Here is a 25193-nt window from a genome sequence, read left to right on the forward strand (position 1 = left end):
TTGTGTTCCCCAAAATATTGTGCACCCTAATAAACTTATCTGGGGGTCAGAGAACAGAACAGTCATAATATTAAACATAGAGGTTAGGCAGTGGTAGCGCATGACTTTAATCCTAGCATTCCTAAGGCAGAGATCCATCTGGATCTCTGTGAGTTCAAGGCCACACTGGAAACAGCCAGGCATGGTGACTCATGCCTTTGATCCCAGGAAGTGATGTCAGAAAGCAGAAAGGTATATAAGGTATGAAAACCAGGAACTAGAGCTGGTTAAGCTTTTAGGCTTTTGAACAGCAGTTCAGCTGAGATCCATTTGGATGAGGACTCAGAGGCTTCCAGTCTGAGGAAACAGGATCAGCCGAGGAATTGGCAAAGTGAGGTGGCTGTGGCTTGTTCTGCTTCTCTGATCTTCCAGCGTTCACCCCAATACCTGGCACCAGGTTTGTTTTTATTAATAAGACCTTTTAAGATTCGTGCTACACTTAATAAGAAAAAAAGAAGAAAAAAAGATGTAACCAACAGTCAATGTCTGGGGAAAACTCTCTGTGGTCAGCTCTGCCACCTCCCCATTTGAAGCTGGTTTGTAAAGGCACCCACGATAAGTGATAAATTCCTTATGGTCTCAGTTTGCAAGAATCTTTGAGCAACCTTTTCCTCTTATATTTTTTCCCCAAAATGACATTTGCAGATTTTCATTTCTTTAAAGTTCTTGAAAGAACTTTGTCTTCACTTTATATTTTCTGCACCACAGTTTACCGATAACTATTCTAAAAGCTAATGATTCACGAATTGTTGGAACACTACTCAGACAAAACTTTAAAATTAGGCAATGAATCACTTGAATCAAACTATCATATTTTTGAATTAATTGTTTCTTTTTAAACTCTCTGTGGGTGAATGATGGCTTTACTATCCTCTGGTTGTTATGGTTCTTTATTGTTGGTAATAATTATTTTTATTCAATTTTCTAATTATATAGACAATTTATTCTGCTCTTGCTTCCCCAAAAGTCTAATTATTTTGAGAATATTAAAATTAAATGTCAAAGTTATTACTAGTAAGGCTCTGCTTATTAAAGGGGCTACAAAAAAAGCTGTCTGGCAGTTTAAAATTTTTGCATGAAATAATATTTGATAGACACAACAATAAAAAATTACCAATATTTTTAAGATTAATGTAAAATTAAACATAGCAGTCATAGACTAATATTCTAAACAAATCAGAAGATGTAATTGAGAAATACAGAAGTCGAATCGACTGAAAACTAAGACTCCCTTTCTTCTACTTGTGTGATGAGTCAGGAGTTTTGTTTTAATTCAGAGATTTGAGTTCTTTTGAATCACGCTGATGACCTGTTCTTATAAAGAAGAAATTTCTTCTATCTACTATAAGCCCCATAGTATTCTCCATCTTAGGGCCCTGGGCTTATCCCTCAAATTCCAGGAGTTTAGACTCAAACCAACAAGAAGGAAGCACAGGAGTGTCTTCATGGCTTTAGAAATAGTCAGGATTCTAGCAGTAATTTACCTTTATCCTCAAAACATACTATTGTCAGCACAAAATATTCAAGAATAAACAGATGTTTTACCCAGTACATGTCATTTAAAATACGTTGTTGTATTTCTCAGTAAACGTGTGTGACTTTTCAGTGGCACTCATGTTTAAAAGTATAGATGAGTTCCTATGCGTTATGAGATGGATGCTCCTGGGAAACAGCCTGAACCTCCACTCCTGCCCCAGCACTTTCCAGTGAGAGGTGAGCACTGTGTGCTGAGCTTATCCTAATCTTTATAATTCGAAGCATGCACATTTTTAATCTTAGCTGGGATAATGTCAAGCCACGGCAAGCCAACTGGAGACTCTACCTTGGCTCTCTTCTACTTACTTGTTGCCTGTGCTATCCTCTCACATGGAGGGGCAAACAGCTCCAACACCTACATGCATTTCCCTTAGCTTTTCACCTTTTCCTACATGCTTAGAAAATCTTTTATTCTGATATCACATCCTTATCAATTTCATTGCTCTCTATAAAAATATTTGAGTTTATTAGTATTTTAAGTCTCTCCATGTAATTAACTATAACCATAACCAACTGATTCCATAAACACTTCTAGAAGTTACCCCTGACACTACTAATGGTATCTGAAAAACAATTAAATTCATTTAGTCAAGGACCTGGAATAGGTTCATGGTATGTAATGAGTAAAGACTTGGAAGCTATTTTATGAAGTACCATGCATGGAAGTACCCCAGGACAGAAGTATCCAAATTTCACTCTGCAAATGTAAGGATCAAATCAAAACCACCATAACCATGAAACAAGGTGGGTTACCAATAGGCAGTCATGGAGAGTGAAGATCTTTCTAGAAAATGCTTGTTAAATAGCATTCTTATATGTTAATGGAGAATGAACATCATGACTTGAATTATTGGGTAGAGTAAAAGCAATCATATGAAACTTGAGGACAGCTGGGGCAAGTGTAGGTCACACGCTGAACCCTTTTGTACTTCCACTTTATTTTTACCACATGGACCTTCACAAAAGTTTTTGTAAAAAAAAAATCTGTGACAAATAATATATAAAATATAATGGGTCCTACTACCCCTACAATATTTACAGGAAGACAAATTACACATAACATTTATTTTGGATAAGTATGAAAATAGATAGATGTAATTATGGAACATACATAGTGAATGTTTTAAAGGCATGTTTTATCTTTTTTTTTTTTTAAATTAGTGTGGATGTGTGTCTTTCTGTGCATGTGCTATTAGAGTGTGGTGCCCACGGAGGCCAGAAGAGGTGGTCAGATCCTCTGGAGCTGTAATTGATGGTGGTTGTGAGATGTCAAACATTGGTGATGGGAACTGAACTTTGGTCCGATGGAAGAGGAGCAAATACTATTATCCACTGAGGTATCTCAAGTCCCTGAAGACATGCTTTTATTCCAATCATCCATTCTTAAATTTCAAAGCAATTTCTCTTAATGCTTTCTCATTTTGAGTTTTTCTGAAGAAAAGTCTTAACATCAAAGCTAGGGAGTTCCCAAAACAAGTTGTAATACATATATGATAGCTCTCTCCCAATGCAAAAAAAAAAAAAAATTTCTTACAAACACATCATTAGAATAAGTTACTTGAAGTTATAATATTCAGCAAGTAATACTGTAAGCTAAAAAGGCCTTGGGCAAGTATTCAATCCTGGATTTAGGTCAGTCTCGTGCTCCTTTGTTACCACGGTAGAGAACTTGATCTATTTCAAAAGAAACCATAGAGCTTGCAAAGTCTACATCATTTCACTGATAGTCTGTGCAGAGAAGGGTCAGTAATCATTATTGTCCTTTATTTATCTGTGTTTGAAGAAGTGAAATTGAAATAATAAAGGGAAAATAAAAGCATAAAACCTGCATATTTCCTGTCATTACCTCAAAGGAAATTGTTACTGTCTTGAGGGAAAACCATTAGACACCATGCAGTGATTTTCAGTTCTGTAAATTACCAAACATAGAAATGTCTGTAGCAAATCTCAGTATTGGACTCAATGTTTGAAATCCCAATGTTGCTGACAGTTGTGGCAGTGGAAGAAGAAACCCGCAGCTTTTGTTAAAGAACTAGCTCAAGCTCACAGTGGGCATTCCGTTCCTGTTCAAGTTACTGCTGCCAAAGGTACAATTTTCTTTGGTCAAGTTTCCAACTGCTGCATAATGGTGTTTGGCCTAAATACTGTTGATTAATTTTGTCCCCCTTTTGAGGAAAGAATCCCCAAGAGCCACTTTAAATAAATGATACTAAATTTGATCTCTATTGGAATACAAAAAAAAAAAAAAAACAACCAAACAATCAAACAAACCAACAAAACAACAGTCAGTTTTGCAAAATCTTGGTAGTTTATCTGAACAGAGCTAGAGTTGAGGAAAATAAACAAATTTTATTTTGAAAACTTCTAAAGTAACTGAGAAACAATCAGAATCTTAACAAAAAGCAACAAATGAGCTGTTCTATTTTATTTTGTGAGATTTATATGCACTATGAAAGCAAGATAGATATTTATAACACTTTCTGGAGTGATTTGCACTAATCAAAAGTCATCTTAAAATAAATTTTCCTAGTATCCTAGGTTGTCACTATCATAGTGTCACAGGTTTAAATGCATTACTCACCCACTGCACACAAAGAAACTGAAGTTGTTTATATAAATAAAGAGTACTACTGAGATGTCTAGATCCAATGAAAGCTATGGCATGTGCTTATGTAATTTTGGTTAAAGGATTTAAAGGATAGGTTTTCTAAATTTACTCAATATTCAGATACAACAAAACTGAAGAGTGGTAGATTGAATGGGATTTACACAAAAGTATGCCCGACAATGTGCATGCAAAGGGAAATAAAAATAAAAACAAAAAATTAGAAGAAAATACAAGATCATAAACAGCAAAATGAGTATAAAATAGTCTTTAAGTACATCAAAACATATTATTATTTTCTAATGAGAAAATATTATTTTTCTCTTAGCATTTGTGAGGTTATGTGTGCAATAGAGTATGAGATCTAGTAGTGTAATATAAACGTATGTGTGTGTACATATGCATGTGTATGTATATGCACATCTGTATGTGCATGTGTATTTAGAGGCCAGAGATAGATGCCAGTCATATATCCCTGATTACCTTACTTTCCACCACTATTTTTGATACAGGCATGGCCAAGAAGATTCTGCCTCCTCTAACACAGAGGTTGCAGTTATATACCACTCTGCCTGGCTTTTTATATTGGGTCTGAGAATTTTTACTCAGGACTTCATGATTTTGTGGCAGGCACTTTATTAAGTGAGCTACCACTCCAAAAGCTCTCTTAGTATTTTTCAACACTGCACTAGACTAACATCAGTTATAGTTATCCCAAACACATGCTCCTGTCTAACTGTAATTTTGTATCTGTTCTTCTCTATTATATTATCCTAACTAGTATTCTATTCTCTGTGATTATATATTTTTTCTGACATTAAATAAGTTATGCTATTTATTCTTCTGTGTCTGGGTCATATCATTTGACATGGTTCTATCCTGTTTAATACATATTGTCATGGATGGCAGAGTTTTGGTGTTTGTATACCATGCTTTCTTTTCCATTCATCTGTGGATGGATATTTAATTGCTTCCATTTCTTGGCCACTAGAAACAATTGCTACAATGAACATTGATGGGTAGAAATATTTTTCACATACTGAATTGGTTTCCTTGGACTTAAACCTAGAAATGAGATTTCTGGATTGAATGCTTCCTATTTTAATTTAAAAGAATAATTGTTATGTTTGCATTCACTTGCTTTGTGTTGTTAGGGAATATGCCTTCCTGGGAGACAGAGGACAGTCTGTAGCAATCAGTTCTTACCTTCTGTCAAGTGGGTACTTGAATGGAACTCAGTATTAGGCTTTGTGGCAGGAGCTTTTACCTAATGAGCCACCTTGCCAAGCCACCATGCCAACCGTCATTATTCTTTTTTAAGGATCAGTCTCTGTATTATTTCTCATGGTGGCTGAACTCTATCCCATTCCCACAACAATGTACAACAATGTCCTTGCCTCTACTTCCTCACCAATAATTTCTATAAGTTTTTTAAATACAATGTCTATTCCAGAAGGAATAAGGACCTATCATTGTGATTTAAATTTATACTATTGGGGGATGAAGCAGTAATATTTATTTTAATTAGCTAGAGAAAACCATTGTATAATACATATAAACTTAAACATCCTTATATCATGAGAATAGAAAAATTTATCTTCCAATTTTGAGATAAATAACTTATAAGACAAAAATTTATACAAAGGCTGGGCAGTGGTGGGGCATGCCTTTAATCCCAGAACTCAGGATGCAGAGGTAGGCTGATGAGCTCTGTGAGTTTGAGGCCAGCCTGGACTACAGAGTGAGTTTCAGGAAAGGCTCCAAAGCTATACAGAAAAACCCTGTCTTGAAACATCCCCCCCCCCACCAAAAAAAATACAGAGAAAACAAATGAACTAAAAGCAAAAGTACACATTGATAGGATAGCTACAGTATTAAAAAAAATCTTCAAAAGTTAGGAAACCATCACTCTAGGGCAACAGGATAGGAAACCGACTGTTTCCTACTAATAAAACGCAGGGATCAGGATCTATACTTGGTGCATGAGCTGGATTTTTGGAGCCCATTACCTATGGTGTGATGCCTTGCTCAGTCTTGATGCTGGGGAAAGGGGCTTGGTCCTGCCTCAACTGAATGTACCAGGCTTTGCTGACTCCCCGTGGGAGGCCTTACCCTTTTGGAGGAAGGAATAGGGGGTGAGTTGGGGGGAAGGCTGGAGGGAGGAGCAGGAGCAGGGATGAGAGGGGGATCTGTGGTTGGTATGTAAAATGAATAAAAGAAATTCTTTAAAAAAAAGGAAGGGATGCAAAGGGTTTAATTACTATACTGCAAGTTCACTGTATCTCCCCCAAAGGAAATATCTATTTGTCTTTCAACACATGAATCCCACCAGTAGGAGTCGTTCCTGATACACATGCAATATCCACAAAACTATACTCTCCTTAATTACTGTGAGTTAACAAACATTGGAAATTACTAAAAGTATCCAAACTTTGTTGTTGAGTGAACTGTAATAAATCTATACAATAGAATATTGTGTGTTTGTACAATAATGAGAAGAATTGCTAAAACAACGTGTTAGCTTTTCCAAGAGTTATTTTGACTTGAAATACAAAATCAAAGTTGCAAACAGACTATTCTATGCATGTTTGAGTAAGGACAGAAATGTTTATCATTCTTGTGCTATTGATGAAGTAGTTGTGAAGATCCAAAGCCCCATGTTTAACTGCAGAAGAAGTCAAATACAGAGTGGAAGAAATACAAGGGTCCCCAGTGATAAATTATAATTATTCAGCATGGATACATTGTTTCCGAGATATGTGATAATGTTGTGTGTACTGCTGGGTAGATAAATATATTTGTGCCTTTGTATACACACACATTATACACAATTACACACAGGCATGTATACACATACACATGTGTATATACTTCTAGATCACTTTGGTAAACAGAAAGTTGTGAGTCCATTTAGTGCCCAAATTTCACTTTAAGAATTATTATGCTGCAATGAAATATCTCAGAGCTTTTTTTTGTGTGTGTGTGTCAGAGACAAATTAGTGTCCCATAATCATGGGAGTTTGTCAGAAGGTACAGATGACATTGTGACTGAAGTACCTCAGTAAATTCTGGGCTAATTTAATCTTTTAAAACTCATATTAATAAATAAATTATTAAATAATGGAATTCATGCATATGTATGGAAGAATAAAAGAGAGGTGATACAGAATGGGTGGATGAGCAATAACTCTGCACTGGGAAAGCAGACAAATCCCGATTGGTGACCAGCGGTAAGGTCAAGACAATTCTTTTTGCCTTTGCCTGTGACTCTTAAATGCACAGGGCACTAATGTCCACATCAGCACAGGATGCATAGCTGGCATTTAATCTTGAGAAAACAACCAGATGTATTTATATGGAACATTCTATCACAAAAACAAATGGAGACTAGAGCAGTCTCTCTCAGTGCTTAAAAATGTGATCTGCTCTTACAGAGGACCCTCATTCAATTTCCAACACACATATCTATCAGCTCAAAATCACCCATAACTCCAGATCCAGTGGATTAAATGACTCTGACCTCCATAGGCACTGGCACTTCCTTGCACAGATCCATATATATATATACATTATTACAAATAATAAATTTTTGTTTGAAGTATACACAAAACTTTTCATCTTCCCAAAGCACCAATGTCCTTAAAGACAAAATAAAGGAAGCTAAAGGGAAATATCACAAATATACAGGATACTCTCTTGACATGTGAGCAAATGTAATACCTAGTGATGGACTTTATCTTTTAACATGGCTAAGAGGGCTAGGGAGGCCATTTCAAAGGGTGGATGTGGGTGCTAGATGGAGTGGAAATACAGAAGACTGGTTATGTTAATTGAGGTTGATCAGAGTGACCTATAAGTTAGAGGAAGCATTGTGCAGATGAATGCATTTATTCTTCAGGGACAAAAGGGTCTACTGGCAGAAATTTATATAAAACACTTCAAAAAGATACCTACAGACACAAATGTAAGCACAAGGGAGATAGACAGATGAAGATCATGATCAACAGTCAACACTGTCAAATTTGAATAAGTGGTCTTGTCTTAGAGTTTCTCTTGCTGTGAAGAGTCACTGTGACCAAGGAAACTCTTTAATTATTATTATTATTATTATTATTATTATTATTATTATTATTAAGAAATTTTCTGTTCATTTTACATGCCAACCACAGATCCCCCTCTCTTACCTCCTCCCACTTCACTTACCAGCCTTCCACCCGCAACCCACCACCCATTTCCACCTCCTCCAAGGCAAGGACTCCCATGGGAGTTGAAGCAGGTCCAAGCTCCTTTCCTGTACCAAGGCTGTGTAAGGTGTCCCACCATAGGCACTGGGCTCTCAAAAGCCTGCTCATGCACCAAGGGGCCCGTTAAGCAGGTCAAGCTAAACAACTATCTCCTCTCTCATCTATGCAGAAGGCCTAGTCCAGTCCCATGGAGGCTCCACAGTTATTGGTCCACAGTTCATCAGTTCCCACTAGTTTGGTTTGGTTGTCTCTGTAGGTTTCCCCATCATGATCTTGATGTCCCTTGCTCATAGAATCCCTCTTCTCGTACTTCAACTAGACTCTTGGAGCTCAGCCTGGTGTTTGGCTGTGAATCTCTGCATCTGCTTCCATCATTTACTGGATAAAGGCTCTATGATGACAATTAGGGTATTCACCAATCTGATTACCAGAGTAGGGCAGCTCAGGCACCTTCTCCACTACTGCTAGTATGCTAAGGTGAGGTCATCCTTGTGGATTCCTGGGAACTTCCCTAGCACCCTGTTTCTCCCTGTTCTTTTGATGTCTCCCTCTATCATGGTATCTCTTTCCTTGCTCTCCCACTCTGTCCCCATTCCAGCTCAACCATTCCATTCCTTTATGTTCTCATCCCCCTTTCCCTAACCTCCATTGTGTCCCCTCACCCTCATTTTACTCATGGAGGTCTCATCTATTTCCCCTTCCCACGGTAATCCATGCATCCCTCTTAGGGTTCTCCTTGTTAGCTAGCTTCTCTGGAGCTGAGGGTTGTAGTCTGGTTATCCTTTGCTTTACATCTAGTTTCCACTTATGGGTGAGTACATACCAAACCATGGCAACTCTTATAAAGGAAAGCATTTAATTGGTAGCTTGCAATTCAGAGGTTCAGTCCATTATCACCATGGTGGGACATGATTCTATGCAGGCAGACATGGTGCTGGAAAAGGAGCTGAGAATTCTTACATCTTGACTCACAGACAGTAGGAAATGGTCTGTCTCACTAGGTACAGCTTGAGCATATATGAGACTTCAAAGCCCTAATCCACAGTGACATACATCCTCCAACAAGACTACCCCTACTCCAACAAGACCACAGGTCCCAATAGTGCTACTCCTTTTGAGGGCCATTTTCTTTCAAACTACCATAGTTTTATTCAGCTTCAATGTTAAAAAAACATAGGCTTATGAACTTTATTTACTGAAATTTAAAATAAGAAAAGATAATTTTACAATGCCTAAGATGCTTAGACAAAATGGCTGAGAGATCATAGATAAGAGAATCATTTAAGAAGCCATACCAAAATGTGTAACATAGTGTACTTCAGCTCTTGTGGGAAGATAACTGTTTAAATATGTAACTGACTTTCCAAGACCAAACCATTCTTCCAACATGTGAGGTCGTATTTTCCCAAGATGTGTCCTGAGAATTAGGGGATAGTTTTTTTTTCAGTGCTGCTAAGTGAAACCAGGGCTTCTCTAAAGAAGCCTCATCTGACCTATATCTCCATCACTGTCTTGGAGATGTTTAACAATGTGTTTAAATTATGTTGAATTTACTAAAATTTGCCTGTGTATATTTAAAAATATAATGGCATATAAAAGCCAATTTTTATTGGTACAGCTTTTTATTTGTATATTTTCCTCTTTCCTTGCCTTTTAATTATTTTAACATTACCTGACCATTTAGATTAACAAATAAAACTACCTATCATTTAAGTCATCCATATACATTTTGTGTATTCTCCCTCTTGGGATGAGAAAGGTCCCCCAGTGTCTCTGTCATTTAATACTTGACTCCGCATGGGTGGCAATAGTTAGGACTTTCAGGTGGCATTGCATTGCTTGATAAAATATGTCACTTGGGGGCTTGCCCAAATCCATTAGCTCTCTATTCTTTGTGCTTGGTGTTCAAGAGGTGATGTATCAGCTTCCTTCCTGCTCCTGCCTGCATGCTTGCTGTTTGCTGCCAGGACTCCCCATTGTGATATCTTACCACTCCTGAGCCAAAAGTGAAAATGAACTCTTTCTCCCATATGTACCTTCTGGTTATGGTGTTTTATCACAGCAAAAGAGAAGTAACTGATACATTCCCTTTCCTGTGTGTGGTCTAGTACTAAAATAAGTCAGATGTAAACAATTTTAGGTCAAGCTTACAGAAACCTTATTGTCTGTTCACTTCTTGTGGCATGTCTTCCTTCTTCAGCTCTCAGGTCTGACATATTTTGATGCTCTCCAAATCTCTCTCAAATGCTTGGTTGTCCTCCCAGTTTACCTTCACCTTGGAATGTGATGTGCAGTTGATAATACCTTCTAGTCATTGAAAACCAGCACATGAAACCTTCTCAGTGTAAAAGACTCTGTACCCATTTCACCCCAAAGCATCACATGAGACATCACTGGTAGTTTTTTTTTTTTTTACAGTATAACGAAATCAACTTTATTTTTTAAATTTTATTTTATAATTTAATTTAATTTTACGTATCAGCCACAGATTCCCTTGTTCTCCTCCCTCCTACCCACCCCCCTACCCCTGAATGGAAACACATGAACTATGAACCAATGTCTGAGGAGCCCCCAACTGGATCAGGCCCTCTGGATAAGTGAGACAGTTGATTGGCTTGATCTGTTTGGGAGGCATCCAGGCAGTGGGACCAGGTCCTGTGCTCAGTGCATGAGTTGGCTGTTTGAAACCTGGGGCTTATACAGGGACAAGCCTGGGAGGAGGGGACTGGACCTGCCTGGACTGAAGCACCCGTAGTTTTACTTTGTCCTGTATACTTTTGTCTCTGCTGCTTATAAAGGAAGTCGCCACCTTTCTCATCCAACTTTCTAACCTTCTTAACTTCAAGGCTGAACTCAGGGCATGTTAGCCGTTTTTCCTTGTTGCACTGTTTGTCTCACAAAAGGGACTGCTATTTTATTTCTGGGAATTCTTCTTTTCAGATTTTTTGTTTTTGGCAAAATTATAATTTTATTTTATAATTTAATTTAATTTTACATATCAGCCATGGATTCCCTTGTTCTCCTCCCTCCTGCCACTCCCGACCCCCCACCCCCCATTCCCATCTCGTCCAGGGCAAAGACTTTTATTTTTCTAAATAAGGTGTAGTTTGTACAGTAACCATATGATATATGGACTAGAGTTAAAGTTCCTGATAGAGTAGATATATACTAATGGCAGAACTGTATTTATATTGATGCTACATTATAATTTTTCAAAGGTTGTTAAAGCAATTTTTCCTGACTTGAAAAACTGCAAACTGAAGATGACAGCATGACTATAATTCCCGATTTGTTTCCAGGAGCTAAGTCTAGACTCAGTAAAAGTATTCTGGCCAGAAAATACATTAATACATAGTTTATAATGAAAAGATTCTCACCAGTAGTGTCAAGGGGCTCACACCTATAATCTCAGCTTTGGGGAGCCTTGGGCAAGAAGAGTATTACTGAAAGTGCAAAGCCAGCCTGAAGTAAATAGTAAGGTTGTGGCTATCATGGCTTACGGAATGAGGCATTGTCCTAGAAAAGGAAAATATCTGAAAACATCTAAGTTGTATATTTATAATAGATTTGTACTAGAGAAAAAGAAGAAGCATTCATTCAACTTCATTCTTTTGTGTGTGTGTGTGTGTGTGTGTGTGTGTGTGTGTGTGTGTGTGTGTGTGTGTGTCTTTCAAGACAGAGTTTCTCAGTGTACCTTTAGAGCCTTTTCTGGAACTCACTCTGCAGACCAGTCTGGCCTTGAACTCACAGAGATCCCCCTGCCTCTGCCTCTCACATGCTGGGATTAAAGACACATGCTACCATCACTCGGCTTCAATTGTACTCCTATTCCCACACTATGCTAAAATAAAAACACAGTGTTATAAATTATTTTCAACATATTTATAAGATTTTCTAAAGTTGACAAATGGGAGTTTCTGCTGTTTCATTGACATGTTTCCCATCCAAACTGCCTGCAGTATTTGAGAAGCAAATGAATATTTACCTTGTGAATGAGACAACAAAGATGGAAAACAATATAACTAGAGTTGCGACGTGAATTATAGTTGGGCTTTTCCCTTACACCAAAATCTCTTTTCTATAATGCACAACTTCCTAAGTGTTCTGTAATTTTGGTCTCTGTAAACTTACTTGTTTGCCAAATTCTAGAAATGAGTGTTATTTCAGTACCCACAGCTACATTCTGCTACTCACAAAAACATTTCCTTGCTATCTGAGCTATGGGAGGCTTTGTGAATAATGTGATAATCACAGCATGGATTCTAGTCACAGTGATGATCAGTTTAAAGACTTGTATCTTAGAAAATGAATAAATTAGCCCAAAGTAAATACTCATTTCTATGTTGCATCCACTTTTCTTCTGGAATTTGTCTTTGGTGTGATTTTCTCAAGACATAATTATTTATTTTCTTTTCTAAAAACAGCACTACAAGGGCTGTCTACATGTCTGAGTATTATAATACAAGGCAGATTTAGTTCTGTGCAATTAAGAAGAATATTAGGGGAAGAAAAGTAATTTTGAATTTATAGAAATGAGCAGGTATTTAAGAGTGCAGAAAGCATGAGTAAAGAACCTAAAAGACAGGCTGGGCAGCTGTGAAATTCTTGACTAATTTTTCTGTTTTTGATGTACCTTGTATAGGACTGTTAGTCTTTTACTCATGAAAGTGAGAAAAAAATATATTTTCCAAAACAAAACAATTCTAGTAAAGTTAGATTGCATTATTTTAATGGGAAGTTAACACACTAGTGAAAATAGGCAGTGCTGTAGCTTTTTTTTTTTTTACTCTTTACCTTTCAGGGGGCCCACTACCCAGCTCCCAAATAACTCACACATGGAGACTTATAAATGCTCAGCCTTAGTTTGGCTTGTTTCTAGCCAGCTTTTCTTAGCTTAAATGATCCCATTTACCTTTTGCCTCTTGGTTTTTCCCTTTTCTTACTTCCGTAATCTTACTTCCACTCTTACTCCATGACTAGGTGGCTGGCCCTTAGCATCCTTATCTCCTTGTTCTCTCCTCCTTCTCCTCTTGCTCCTAGGTCTTTTTCTTCTTCTTTTCTCTGCCTGCCAGACCCACCCATCCTTTCTCCTGCCTTGCTATTGGCCATTCAGCTCTTCATTAGACCATCATGTGTTTTAGATAGCTTCACAGAGTTAAACGAATGCAACATAAATGAATGTAGCACATCTTTGCATTGATAAACAAATGTTCCTCAACACAAACAAATGTAACACACCTTAAAACAATATTCTACAACAAGGCAGACTTTTTCCCCCAGGAATAAAATTACTATTGATTAGTTAATAATGCAATAACATGATATTTACATGAGCATTTAAAAATGTGTGTACTTAAATACATTGTTCTTCTGTAACTATTGTATAGTAGAATGTCACTTGTATTATTATCATTTCATTAGCTTTTTATTTAAAATATAAAAGTATTTTACATTGTTTAAGATAACATGTACTTTTTCTAATATTTGAAACAGAACTATGTGAAGTGAAAGTAAGCATCTTCCCTCCCTCCACTTGGACCTTCCTCCCATACATGGCCATACATCACTGGTTTCTTGGGAACAAAACAGAGTAGCAGATATACATATAGGCTTTCTTCTCCCTCTTTGATGAGACACACTCAGAAAGGGGAAAAAAACCTGACTCAAGTGCTTTTGGAAACACTAGTGATAGACTGCTAAATATGTTTTCATATTGTCCCTATAATAGGTCTGTAGAGGAATATTGTTCTGATTTGCTTTGGATGTAGCGTATCTTTCATAAGTGATTACCATCTTTATCTTTGCATCATTTTTAGTGAGGTGTATGTTTAGGTCTTTGATTTACTTTTAGTTGTATTGTTAACCTTCATATAGCTGAATTTTAAGTGTGCTTTACATATTTTGAGCAATAGTCTATTATCAGATGCATCTTTTATTATAGTTTGTATTGTAGTTTGTGTCTTATGTTTTCATTCTCTTGATAATAAATTTTTGCAGAATACAAAAACTTAATTTAAATGAAATTCAAGTTTTTGTTTTTCTTTGATGGTTCATCCCTTTAGTATTTTAAATTGTGTTATCCTCTAGAACAGTGGTTTTCAACCTTCCTAATCCTGTGACTGTTGAATACAGTTACTCATGTTGTGGTAATCACAACATCACAAAATTAATCACAAAATTATTTTTGTTGCTACTTCATAACTGTAATATTGCTGCTGGGATGTATCATAATGTAATTATCTCTGTTTTCTGATGGTCTTAGGTAACCCCTGTGAAAGGATTCAACCCCCAGGTTGAGCACCACTGTTCTATAAAATAGTGTTTCATTTTACCTTGAGTATGTGGTTCATTTTGAGTTATCCTTTGTGATCACTGTACTGTTGATGTATAGAATTCTCTTTCCATCCATTTGTCCAGTTTTGCTACATAACATGTTAACAATATATTCTCTTTGGTCCACTTTATTGTCTTCTCTTTTCTCTGTTCTACTGAATTTTTTGTAAGTTTATTCATTTGTCAAAACCAAAATGAATCCAGTTTCCCTAACTTAGCAGCTATTCCTGCAACTGGGTAGTGTGAGTTGTCCAACATTCTTTCACTTCTTAATGTTGATTTGGATTCTCTGTCTATATAAAACAGTTTGGAGATATCTACAAAATAACTGACTAAATGTGCACTAATTCTATAGCATAAGAAAGAAAGAATTGATGTTTCTGTAGTATTGAATTTTTAAATTGGCAAACATGAAACATATTTCCTTATTTAATTCCCTTTTAATGTTTTTTCAGAGTTCAGTAGAGCTACTGTATATCATTTCTTAATTTACTTGTTTTAAAGATTTTATTCTTATTTTAATTACATATGTGTATTGTTTTATGTAGTGTATATGGAATTCAAAAGTGGGCATCAGATCACCTGGAACTGAAGTTACAGGCATTCCCATGTGGGTGCTAGGAAATAAATGCTAGTCCTCTGCAAGAGCAGTGTGTACTCTGAACTGTGTGCACTTTCTCTCTCTCTCTCTGTCTGTCTCTCTCTCTCTCTCCAGGAACCTTATTGCTTCTATGCTAACATGTATCTTTAATTTCAAATTGCACTTGTTAATTGCTGTTTTAAATTTATGTAAGTAATTTTCCTCATTTATATGAAAAGCTTCTTCTTTTTTTGTTTTTTGTTTTTCGAGACAGGGTTTCTCTGTGTAGTTTTGGTGCTTGTCCTGAATCTCGCTCTGTAGACCAGGCTGGCCTCGAGCTCACAGAGATCCGCCTGGCTCTGCCTCGTGAGTGCTGGGATTAAAGACGTGTGCCACCACTGCCTGGCATTTATGAAAAGCTCCTTAACAAAGCAATTTAAGCATATGAGAGGGTTTGTTTGTTTTGATTTTTTCTTCTACAGTTTAAAAAATAGATAGAATGTAAATATTACAGCTACAACTAGGATGGAAAGGTTCCTATAGGTCATGAGCCAAAAATACCACAAAGTCACACCATACACCAAACCTCATACAAGGGATTTATTGGAAGGGAAAAAAAAAACAGAAGGGTGGCTGCCTCTGCTCAGGTGAGAAACAGCAGAGAACTGAACAGGATACAGGGCTTACACAGAGTTTCTTGGGGAGAAAGATGGAACTTTTCAGAATGGAGATTGGTGGGACTTCACATCCAGAGAGTAGGATTTTTACTCTGTAGGGTGGGAGGCTGGGCCCAACAGTTATGGCAGTTGGAGCATCCTGTTGGTGAAACCTGGCAGTTGAAAGTCTTTGGAGGAGGGACCTGGCCACTCCTGCGGCTTGAGGAGCTTACGTACAATGAGGTACCCCAGCAGGAGCATGAGGCATCTGACCACATTTTAACCACATTCAGGAATAGTGAGAAATAAATGCATATGCTTGCCTCATCTGTTTATTCATTTTTTTTATTCAGCCTGTTAGTCAAATCCATTGGTTAATGCCACCATATTCAGAATAGGTCTTGCCCTGCTCAGTTAAGACTCCCATGAAACATCCTTCAAAATACACCCAGTGTGTGTCCTAGGTGATTTCAAATTAGATGAAGTTAATAATGAAGATAGACATCACAGTAAAGAAACAACTTACTTTTATTTTTGATCCTAGTATTTCATTGTTTTTAATTTTTTATATTATAACATAATTACATTGTTTTCCCCTTTTATTTCCTCCTTTCAAAACTTTCTGTGTAAACCCGTTGTCCACTCATGGTCTCTTTTTTATTGTTGTTGCATACATATGTGTATTTATACATGTATGCATGTATGTATGTGTGTGTATATTCCTAATATATATCCTCATAAATATGAAAATACAACCGGTTAATTCCATATATTGTTACCTGTATGTGTTTGTTTTCAGGTCTGTCCGCTTAGTACTGGATATCCAGCTGGTGTGCTCTTCCTTGGGAAAGAGTATTTCTCTCAGTCTCAGCTTTCCTCGGTTGCTCAGAATGCTTTGTGTAGGGCTGACATCATGTGGATTTTCCCCCATCCACTCTTGATTGAGGCTTTCTGTCATGGTCTCTGCCTGTTGCAAAGAGAAGAGTCATTGAGGTGCGGTGAGAACTGCACTTTCGTGTGCATACAAGGATAAATATTTATAATGTATTCAGGGATGATGCTGTTTAGTGAAGTGGTGGTTGAGGTTTTCCTCTAAGATCTGTGACTTCAATAGCACTGGGCTATTGTTTCTCATACCAGGCATTTTTTTTTTCTCACTCTTGCTGAGTGGGCCTTAAGCCCAATTACAATTGACTTGTGTTTATTACAACTGCTTCATTCACATTGCTATAATCTTCTAGCAATTCCAGAATGTTTCATTATATTATTTCATGCACATTTTATTTTGTTTTCTCATCTTATTCCAGTATCTAGGGCTTCTGAGACAATGTTAAACTATGGGTTCTACACCATCGCTATAATTCAGGCATGGATTATTTATAAATTTGTACAAATTGAAGTGTTGCTAGTTTACTGAAAATGTTTCTTATGACTACATATTGGCTATCTTAAAATTCTGTTTCTACATCTATTGACATAGTTATGTGCATTTACTACTATTTTAAAGTGAAAAATAATGAATTGATTTTCAAGTTTAGCCAGTGTTCTATTCATGAGATGAACTAGAATTGATTGTGTCTTGTGACTCTTTGTATGTCATTGGATTAGTAGACTTGCTATTAATTATGTATTGATTACTTATTAATAACTTGTTATTAATTACTTATTATTTTTAATATAGAGATAGTCAGATTGCATATTTCTTGTTGTGTGTTTTGGCAGATTTTCTTTTCCAAGGAATAAACTATTTTATCTAGGTTTTTGAATATATGAACATGCAGTTTTAAAATGTCAGTTATATTGTATTAACTGTGATAAGGTCTGTAGTAATGTCCCCCTTCTGCTTTTAGTATCAACAGTCTGTGTCAGTTTTCTTATTCTGTCCTAGTTTCTTTTTTTTTTCTATCCTAGTTTCTTGTTTATAAAACCTCTTAAAAACGGATTGTTTTAAGAGTCGGTTTGTTTTGATTTTCTGTTTTAAATATTGTTGTCTGGTATAGCTGTAATTGTTGCAGCTCAGATGGAAAGGTATCCTGGCAGCTGAGAACCAAGGCTTACCACAAAATCACTGTAACTGTAGCAGCTTGGGCCCCAGTGAAAGGGTTCCCAATGCAAATGTAACAACTTTAACCACAGCAGAGCAGAGCAGAGCAGTGCTGTAACACTTTCACTAGGGATACTTTCCCTTACAGGAGCAGAGCTGTAACACTTCTCCAGAGCGGAGCTGTAATAACTTCTCTGGGGAAACCCTCCCCTGCCAGAGCAGAGTATTTACATTCCCTGCAGCAGAGCTCTAAGCTGTTACACTTACAGTGACTTTCTGTTATTCCTTGACTCCTGACTGCCAGAATGTCTTTCCATTTGGGCTGCAATGCTTAGATTTGATGTCATGACTCAGATAGGTTTTTCTGGTGCCTATGCTCCCAATTGTGGTCTGAGCTGATACATGAGGGAGCGTCTCCCTCATATCTACTCCACCTGTAACAGACTCATTTTCTAGCTCACTTCTGGCTCAGCACCCCATCCACCAGCAGCAATTGGATAAGTTTTCCCTTTAGTCAGTTTAACCTCAGTTTAAACCTTTCCCTAAGCCTGAGGAAGTGACCACAGATGTCCCGTACACCCCTGGTACTCTTAGGGGTAGAGTTACCCCCAGCCATGGTCTTTAAAGCTGCTGCTGGTCCCCTTCACCTGATCCCATCCCATCACTTAACTGTATCTCTAAAAGTACCCTCCTTACCCGCTCCTTCCTAGTGGTACTAATCTGTCCCATCCTCTTATTGGGGAGGGACCTCCTAGGCAAAGCGGGAGCCTATATTTCTTTTGCTCCTCCCATTCGATTGACCCCAGGCTCACCAGCTTTTCCCCTCCTCCTTCTTCTCTGAACGCCACAATTTGACATACCTATTTCTTTATCAGCCTCGTAGGTAGATCCCCAGGTACGGGACACCCAAAACCCCTCTAGAGCCAAACATCATCTCCCTGTCATCATTCAACTACAAAATCCCAACAAATATATAACCCAGGCTCAACACCAACTTTCTCTGCCGGGAACTTACACCTCTCATCTCATTCTTCTCTTAAAGAAGAATCTCCTGTGCTCCACTTCTTCCTTCTTTAATATGCCCATATTCACAGTTAAAAAACTCAGTGGCACCTACTACTTGGTTCAGGATCTTCTACTTATCAACTCTGCAGTAGTTCTCTTTCACCCTCTTCTCCAGCACTCCCTTAGAGATCTCCTATTTCTCTGTGCTAGACCTCAGGGACATCTTTGCTCTTCCTCTGGACCCCCGGTCACAAAATATCAAGGCCCATGCTAACCTGAACATACACATTTCTACCCAACTCACTTGGAGAGTCCTACCCCAAGGGTTCCAGGAGAACCCACGTTCATTTAGCCAGGCTCTGGCCTCTGACTTATTCTCTTTGACTCTTCATAAATCTAAACCTATACAATACATAGATGATCTTCTCCTTTGTAATCTGTCCCTGAAAAATTAGCCAGGCAGACACCTCTACCTTGTTAAACTCTCTGTCTAGCTGAGCATATAAGGTCTCATTCTCTAAGGTCCAGTTGTCCACTCCTCAGGTTACTTACTGGGTTACTCTATTACCTTAGATAGAAAATACTAAATCCCGCCGGGCGGTGGTGGCGCACGCCTTTAATCCCAGCACTCGGGAGGCAGAGCCAGGCGGATCTCTGTGAGTTCGAGGCCAGCCTGGGCTACCGAGTGAGTTCCAGGAAAGGCGCAAAGCTACACAGAGAAACCCTGTCTCGAAAAACCAAAAAAAAAAAAAAAGAAAATACTAAATCCCATTCATGACACCCAATGTAAGCATTGCAGCTTGGGTGGAAAGGAATACTGACAGTCCAGAGCCAAGTTACACCACAAAGTCACCGTAAGTATAGCAGCTTAGAATTCTGCTCCAGGAAAGCATTCCACAATGTAGTGTAACAACTCTTCTCTGGCAAGGGAGGTTTTCCCCAGTGAAGTTACAGAACTGCTCTGGAGAAGTGTTACAACTCTGCTCCTCTAAGGGAAAGTTTCCCCAGTAAAAGTGTTACAGCACTGCTCTACTTGGTTCCACACTGCTCTGGCAAAAGATGTTATAGCTCTACTCAGGTCCCACCTGTGTGAGAACTCTGCTCTGCTACAGGAAAGTTTCCCCAGTGAAAGTGTAACAGTTCTGCTCTGCTCTGGTCTGCTCCTGGAAAAGTTGTTGTCAGCTGGGCTCTGCTCCAATGAAAACGTCACACCACACAACAAACTTCACTCAAGAGATTTATTGGGAAGGAAGAACCCAGGAGGGTGGCTGCCTCAGGTGAGAAACAGAAACAAAATGAACAGAGTATAGATCATGTATAAGATTTCTTATGGGGGTGAAGCTTTCCAGGGTGACTTGGGATTGGTGGATTTTTGTAGCCTGATTCTGGGGCAAGCTCCAGGATTGGTGAGCTTTTTTATGTAAGGATTGGTAGGATTCTGTGCTCAGGGATTGGTGAAATTCTGCAGCCTGACTCTGGGATTTATCAGATTTCAAGCCTTGGTCCTGGGGTCAAGTCAGGTTCAAGGTGTATTTCCTTGGTGCAGGTATCAGGTCTACTCAGGTTAGGGCGTTTTTTCCTTGGCCCATTTTTACCTTACAGTAACTATGATCATTTGCTTTTTTTTTTTTTAACTTATGTATAGTTTATTCTTTTTTAATTTCCTAAAAGGTAGAACTACACAATTGATTTTATTTTGTCCTCTTAACTATATGAACTAAGTGCCACACATTTCCCTATAACTAGTGCTTCAACTACATGCCACAGATTTCAAGTTTCATTTCCTTTTTTATCTAGTATGTTTTCAATCTTCTTTTGAAATATATCCTTTCATCTAAGTACCAATTTAGAAGTATGCTGTTTACCATTCAGTATCATAATATTTTCTATATCCCCCTTTCTACTTACTTCTAACTTAATTCTATATGTCTGAGACCTTAGAATGTATAATTTATATTCTCCAAAATAAAACAAATGAATAACTCAGCTCAGGCAGAAACTATTCAGGATGATGTATATATCTGTAAATAATAGTGATCTTTCAAAAATAATTACTTGTATCTGGGTTTTTATTTAGGGTCATATTAACACACTTGTTTCTGTGAGATTAACAAATTTTTCTAAACCATTGTTATTTATGTTAAATCATTTCTGTCAACTTGGAGGTAATAATTTGGTGTTTTCTGATTTATTCTTAAGATCAGTATGATATTACAAACACTGTCATAGTTTCAGGTTTAATATGAGACAGAAATAGAATGTTCCAGTGTTTCTGTAAGTTGCTTCCAAGGCTTCTCAAACTTCTAAACTATTTTGTAGGTACTAAGAACCCTAGTAGAGTTCTGTATTTGTACAGGTCCAACAGATTCTTGCTTATAGCTCAATGCTGTTAATTTGGGTTCAGATTTTTCACATCAATGAAGTAATTATGAATGAATAATTTTCTAATAAAATAAACATGAATAATTCTTTCTAGCATATTTCCATCATCTGTCATATTGTTACCTTTACACATTCACACTATGATAAATAAAGTATTATATTTGAGAGCTGAAACCATTGGTATTTTAAATACTTACTGTACATCACATGATAGAGACACACAAATACCATTGGCTCATCTGAATGTTTAAATCTTGATTTTTACAATAACTAACAAAGAGAAAATACCTAAAATATTTGGATTCTCCTCCAGAAGACAAAGATTATATTCTAAATCATGCCTTAAGAGTCTAAGTAAGGCCTAAAATCTATATTGAATATCTCTGTAGAACTTTGTATGTTATAATGTTCCATGCCCATGCTGGAATGTATGCATTCAAATCTGTGCTTATTATACAATGAAATCTTTTAAGGACTTGAAATATAATCTACAAATAACCTTAAGGAAAACGGATTCTTGTCATCAATCTTATGTGTTAGAGAGAGTTGATTTGTGTTGGCAAAATTTTAAGTGAGTGCACTCTTGTGAACACCTGAGTGCTATTTAGCATAATTGGGTTACAGCTCATGCTGATTGTGTTTTTCCCCTGCTGTATCTAATTTCTTTTTCTCCAATATTTTATTGTTTGGTTTTAGTTTGGATAGTGTGTGGAAATTAAAGGACTCTAATTTTTTAAGAGCCCTAAAGGGAAGAATGCTTTTGTGTTAGTCATTCTTGTGAACACCTGTGCACTGTTGAGTGTAATTGGGTTACAGCTGGTGCTGAGATAGTCAACTGAATGAGATTTGTATATTGACTAGAAACTTGACATTGGATGCCATTGATTTATTTTCTTTCCTTTTTCTCTCTACACTTTTGAGAGAGTCTTGGTAATCGAGGACTTTAAAGCAAAATAAATCACATCCTTATGATCACTGGAACTTACTACAATTACATTAAAAACTGTGAGCTTCTATTATGTTTGTAAATGGTTCCTTAATTTTAGGTGATTCTAAACTCAAAAGCTATCCAGCCTACTCTTTTCCCAAGTAAATCAGGAATATTTAATTTCATAATTTTGACAGACTAGTTATACAATATGAAGAATTATGCATTAGAACTGAATGTGTAATAACCACCAGACATCAATGAAGAAGAAATTAGTTCTTAAAAGAATAACTGAGACCTGATTATTTTTTCTTATTAACATTATTGGAAACAGGTACCTTAGATGGTCCATGACAGTAACAACATTTCAAACAATTTGCTAGAATTAGGTAATAAGTTTGGAAATTCTTCAGAAAAGTTGAAAATTTAGAGACATGACTGGGACGTTTTCTTTTGAGCCAATGCCATAGATTTCAAATGGAAAAAACAAACAATTCAGCAGTTAAAATACAGATATAAAATTCGTTTTGAACTAGTACCGAGTGGTGAGGAAACACTGTGCATACCAAAGGTTAGAATCATTCCTTAGTTCAAACTCATAAACAGTCATATTTCTTTGTATTTCAGGGAAGTTTTTAGATTTAATAGGACTCAGTGTTTCTTTAGATTTATTCTGCATGACAGAGAACAGAATGAGAAATACCAGCTGAAATTAATGAAGTATAAAAGAGTAGCTGAAGTATTCAATCAGTAAAGTCATTTGTAACACATCAACCAAAAAAGTATCTAGATTTATTGCTGTGCTACTTCAAATCTATAATATACAAATGAGAAAAAGAGTTTGTTATTCTTTTTATTTCTCCCCTTGTAAATTGCACATCCCTTGTGCTAGCATAAGCAGTTTGTGTCTATTAAGAGATGAAGTAAATGCTCTTAAATTCAATAAAGCGATTAAAAAGTTATAACAGAGTAATTTGAAATGTAGCCCTAATATCTTCTTCTCCTGATAGTCTTGATTATGATAGAGCTAATAATTTCTCACTTTGTAAGAGAAAACATATAAGAAAGTACGGTCTTGTGGATTGGTCAAATTATTCAGCTAAACTTCATGGTGCACCTGTGTCGAATAAAGCTTTTGGATGATGCCTCCAGGGACTCTCAGGAGGACAGATATCTCTTCTGGCCAGATATTCTCTGAAATATTTCCCAGAAACTATATAGATGCAAATCAAGACACTGCTCTTATGTCTTCATTTCATATGACACCTCCACCCACCACAACATAAGTTGTCAAGTATTTTAAAAATGTCATCATTATGGAACAGAAAATATATCATAAAAAGCATGTTGGCTTAATTTCTTTTCCAAAAATCCCAATGAAGGGTAATGAGCTTGTGCCTGGCACTACCTTCTATGGAAATAAGATGGGTTTATAATCTCAAATGTATCCTTAGAGCAGGGAAAGCTGAAAGATTTTGATGGTGCCACAGGATGAACTGCACACAACAAATCACACACACAAATTAGTGATGCAGTTTCTCAGAATAGTAAATTTTCATAGATACCTGAAGGTGGGGGTGAAAATGGAGTGCTTTGTGTATCACAGACATCATACTTTTCTGACCCAGAATAGAATACAGTGGCTTTAAGGAATGTCAATTAAGTATGGAATAAAGAAGAGATGGGGAATTCTCCACTTGGCTGGATTTCTCTTCTCCAAAAGAAATACACTTGCCACCAAGGGGTGCAATATTCTGTCTGAAACTGACTTTGCAAACGTTGGTTGGTCTACACACAGCTTCACAAATCCTCCTCTTTCTACATATCAAGAGTGATTTAATGTAGCTCGTTATTTTTTCATGGGACAAAAGAAAATTTTGAAAAGAAAATCTCTGCTTGGCTCCTTGTCCTGCCATTTGCTGGCTCCTACTTCTATGTGCTCCCCGTATCCATGGTTAGGACCTAAAGTGATTCACCACTGAGATTGAGGCATGTTATTTAAAATGAAAATAAGGTATTTACAAAGCCAGCAGCTTTTTAACACACTGCCTGAGGAAAATAATGGGTTGTGTGAACTTTAATCAGGTGGTGTGGGATTGTTTTCTGTTATTCAAAAATGTCTGGGAAAGCCATCATGAAAGAAAATGTTCTTACACTTATTTACAGAATGGAGAAAGTCTTATTCAAACACATAATAGTGGATGTTTTGTTGCTGTGGGTTAAGTGCTAAAATGATCTCAATAGGAAATGTGAAGCTGCCATTGTTGAACTTGGTAGGCTGTCATTTAAGAATATATGAGACCTGTTGTGATGGTGGCATTTTAATGTAAAGTATATTTAGTTGAAATTTCTTTTAGGCAATTTTGTTATGCAAAAACACAACTCTCACCTCAAAGTCAGATAAGAGACAGTTTGTTCTGGAGCCAAATATGAATGACTATGACTTGGGAACACAGATTCAAATTACCCAGCTACCATGGTCCAATATGGTAACAGTTTGTTTAATCTTTTCTAGTAGAAGAGCAAAGCTATAAACATGTTGATGGAACTATTAGTTATGGTAGGAAATCAAACTAAGTAACCACAACTATAGACCTTGGATGCTATCTGACAGTGTTCTTAGCCTTTTGGTCAGTGGGCACTGTCTATTTTTATATTTTAAAGGATTTAAGTCATGGCTACCAAAAATGTGAGCTTACATAGAGGAGGGCTATCAATGGTTATCAAGAAGTTTAAAGAAAGCCTGAGATCCTTTGGATCCCAAGCTGTCTACAATCATGGAAGTTCTGTCAGTCAACTGGCCCTGAAGAAAATACATTGTGTGGTTCTTTACAGTACTTC

The 25193-nt window shown here is 37.1% G+C and overlaps 1 protein-coding gene across 6 annotated transcripts in view; it reads left to right on the forward strand.

Moving 5' to 3' along the window:
* Nucleotides 1-25193, forward strand: part of Ccser1 (coiled-coil serine rich protein 1) — a 1140231-nt gene that overhangs the window by 966257 nt on the left and 148781 nt on the right. The window contains exon 12 of one of the 6 annotated variants that reach the window (XM_052722114.1): nt 16793-18130. The exons of the other annotated variants lie outside the window; for them this stretch is intronic. Within the exon in view, the coding sequence (XP_052578074.1) occupies nt 16793-16806 (14 nt within the window). The 3' untranslated portion in view covers nt 16807-18130. Of the gene's footprint in view, nt 1-16792; nt 18131-25193 lie in introns of those variants that run through there. 6 annotated transcript variants of the gene reach the window in all.

This window comes from Peromyscus californicus, unplaced genomic scaffold (assembly GCF_007827085.1).
Source record: "Peromyscus californicus insignis strain IS unplaced genomic scaffold, ASM782708v3 Scaffold_6__1_contigs__length_162567912, whole genome shotgun sequence".
NCBI classification, from domain to species: Eukaryota; Metazoa; Chordata; class Mammalia; order Rodentia; family Cricetidae; genus Peromyscus; species Peromyscus californicus.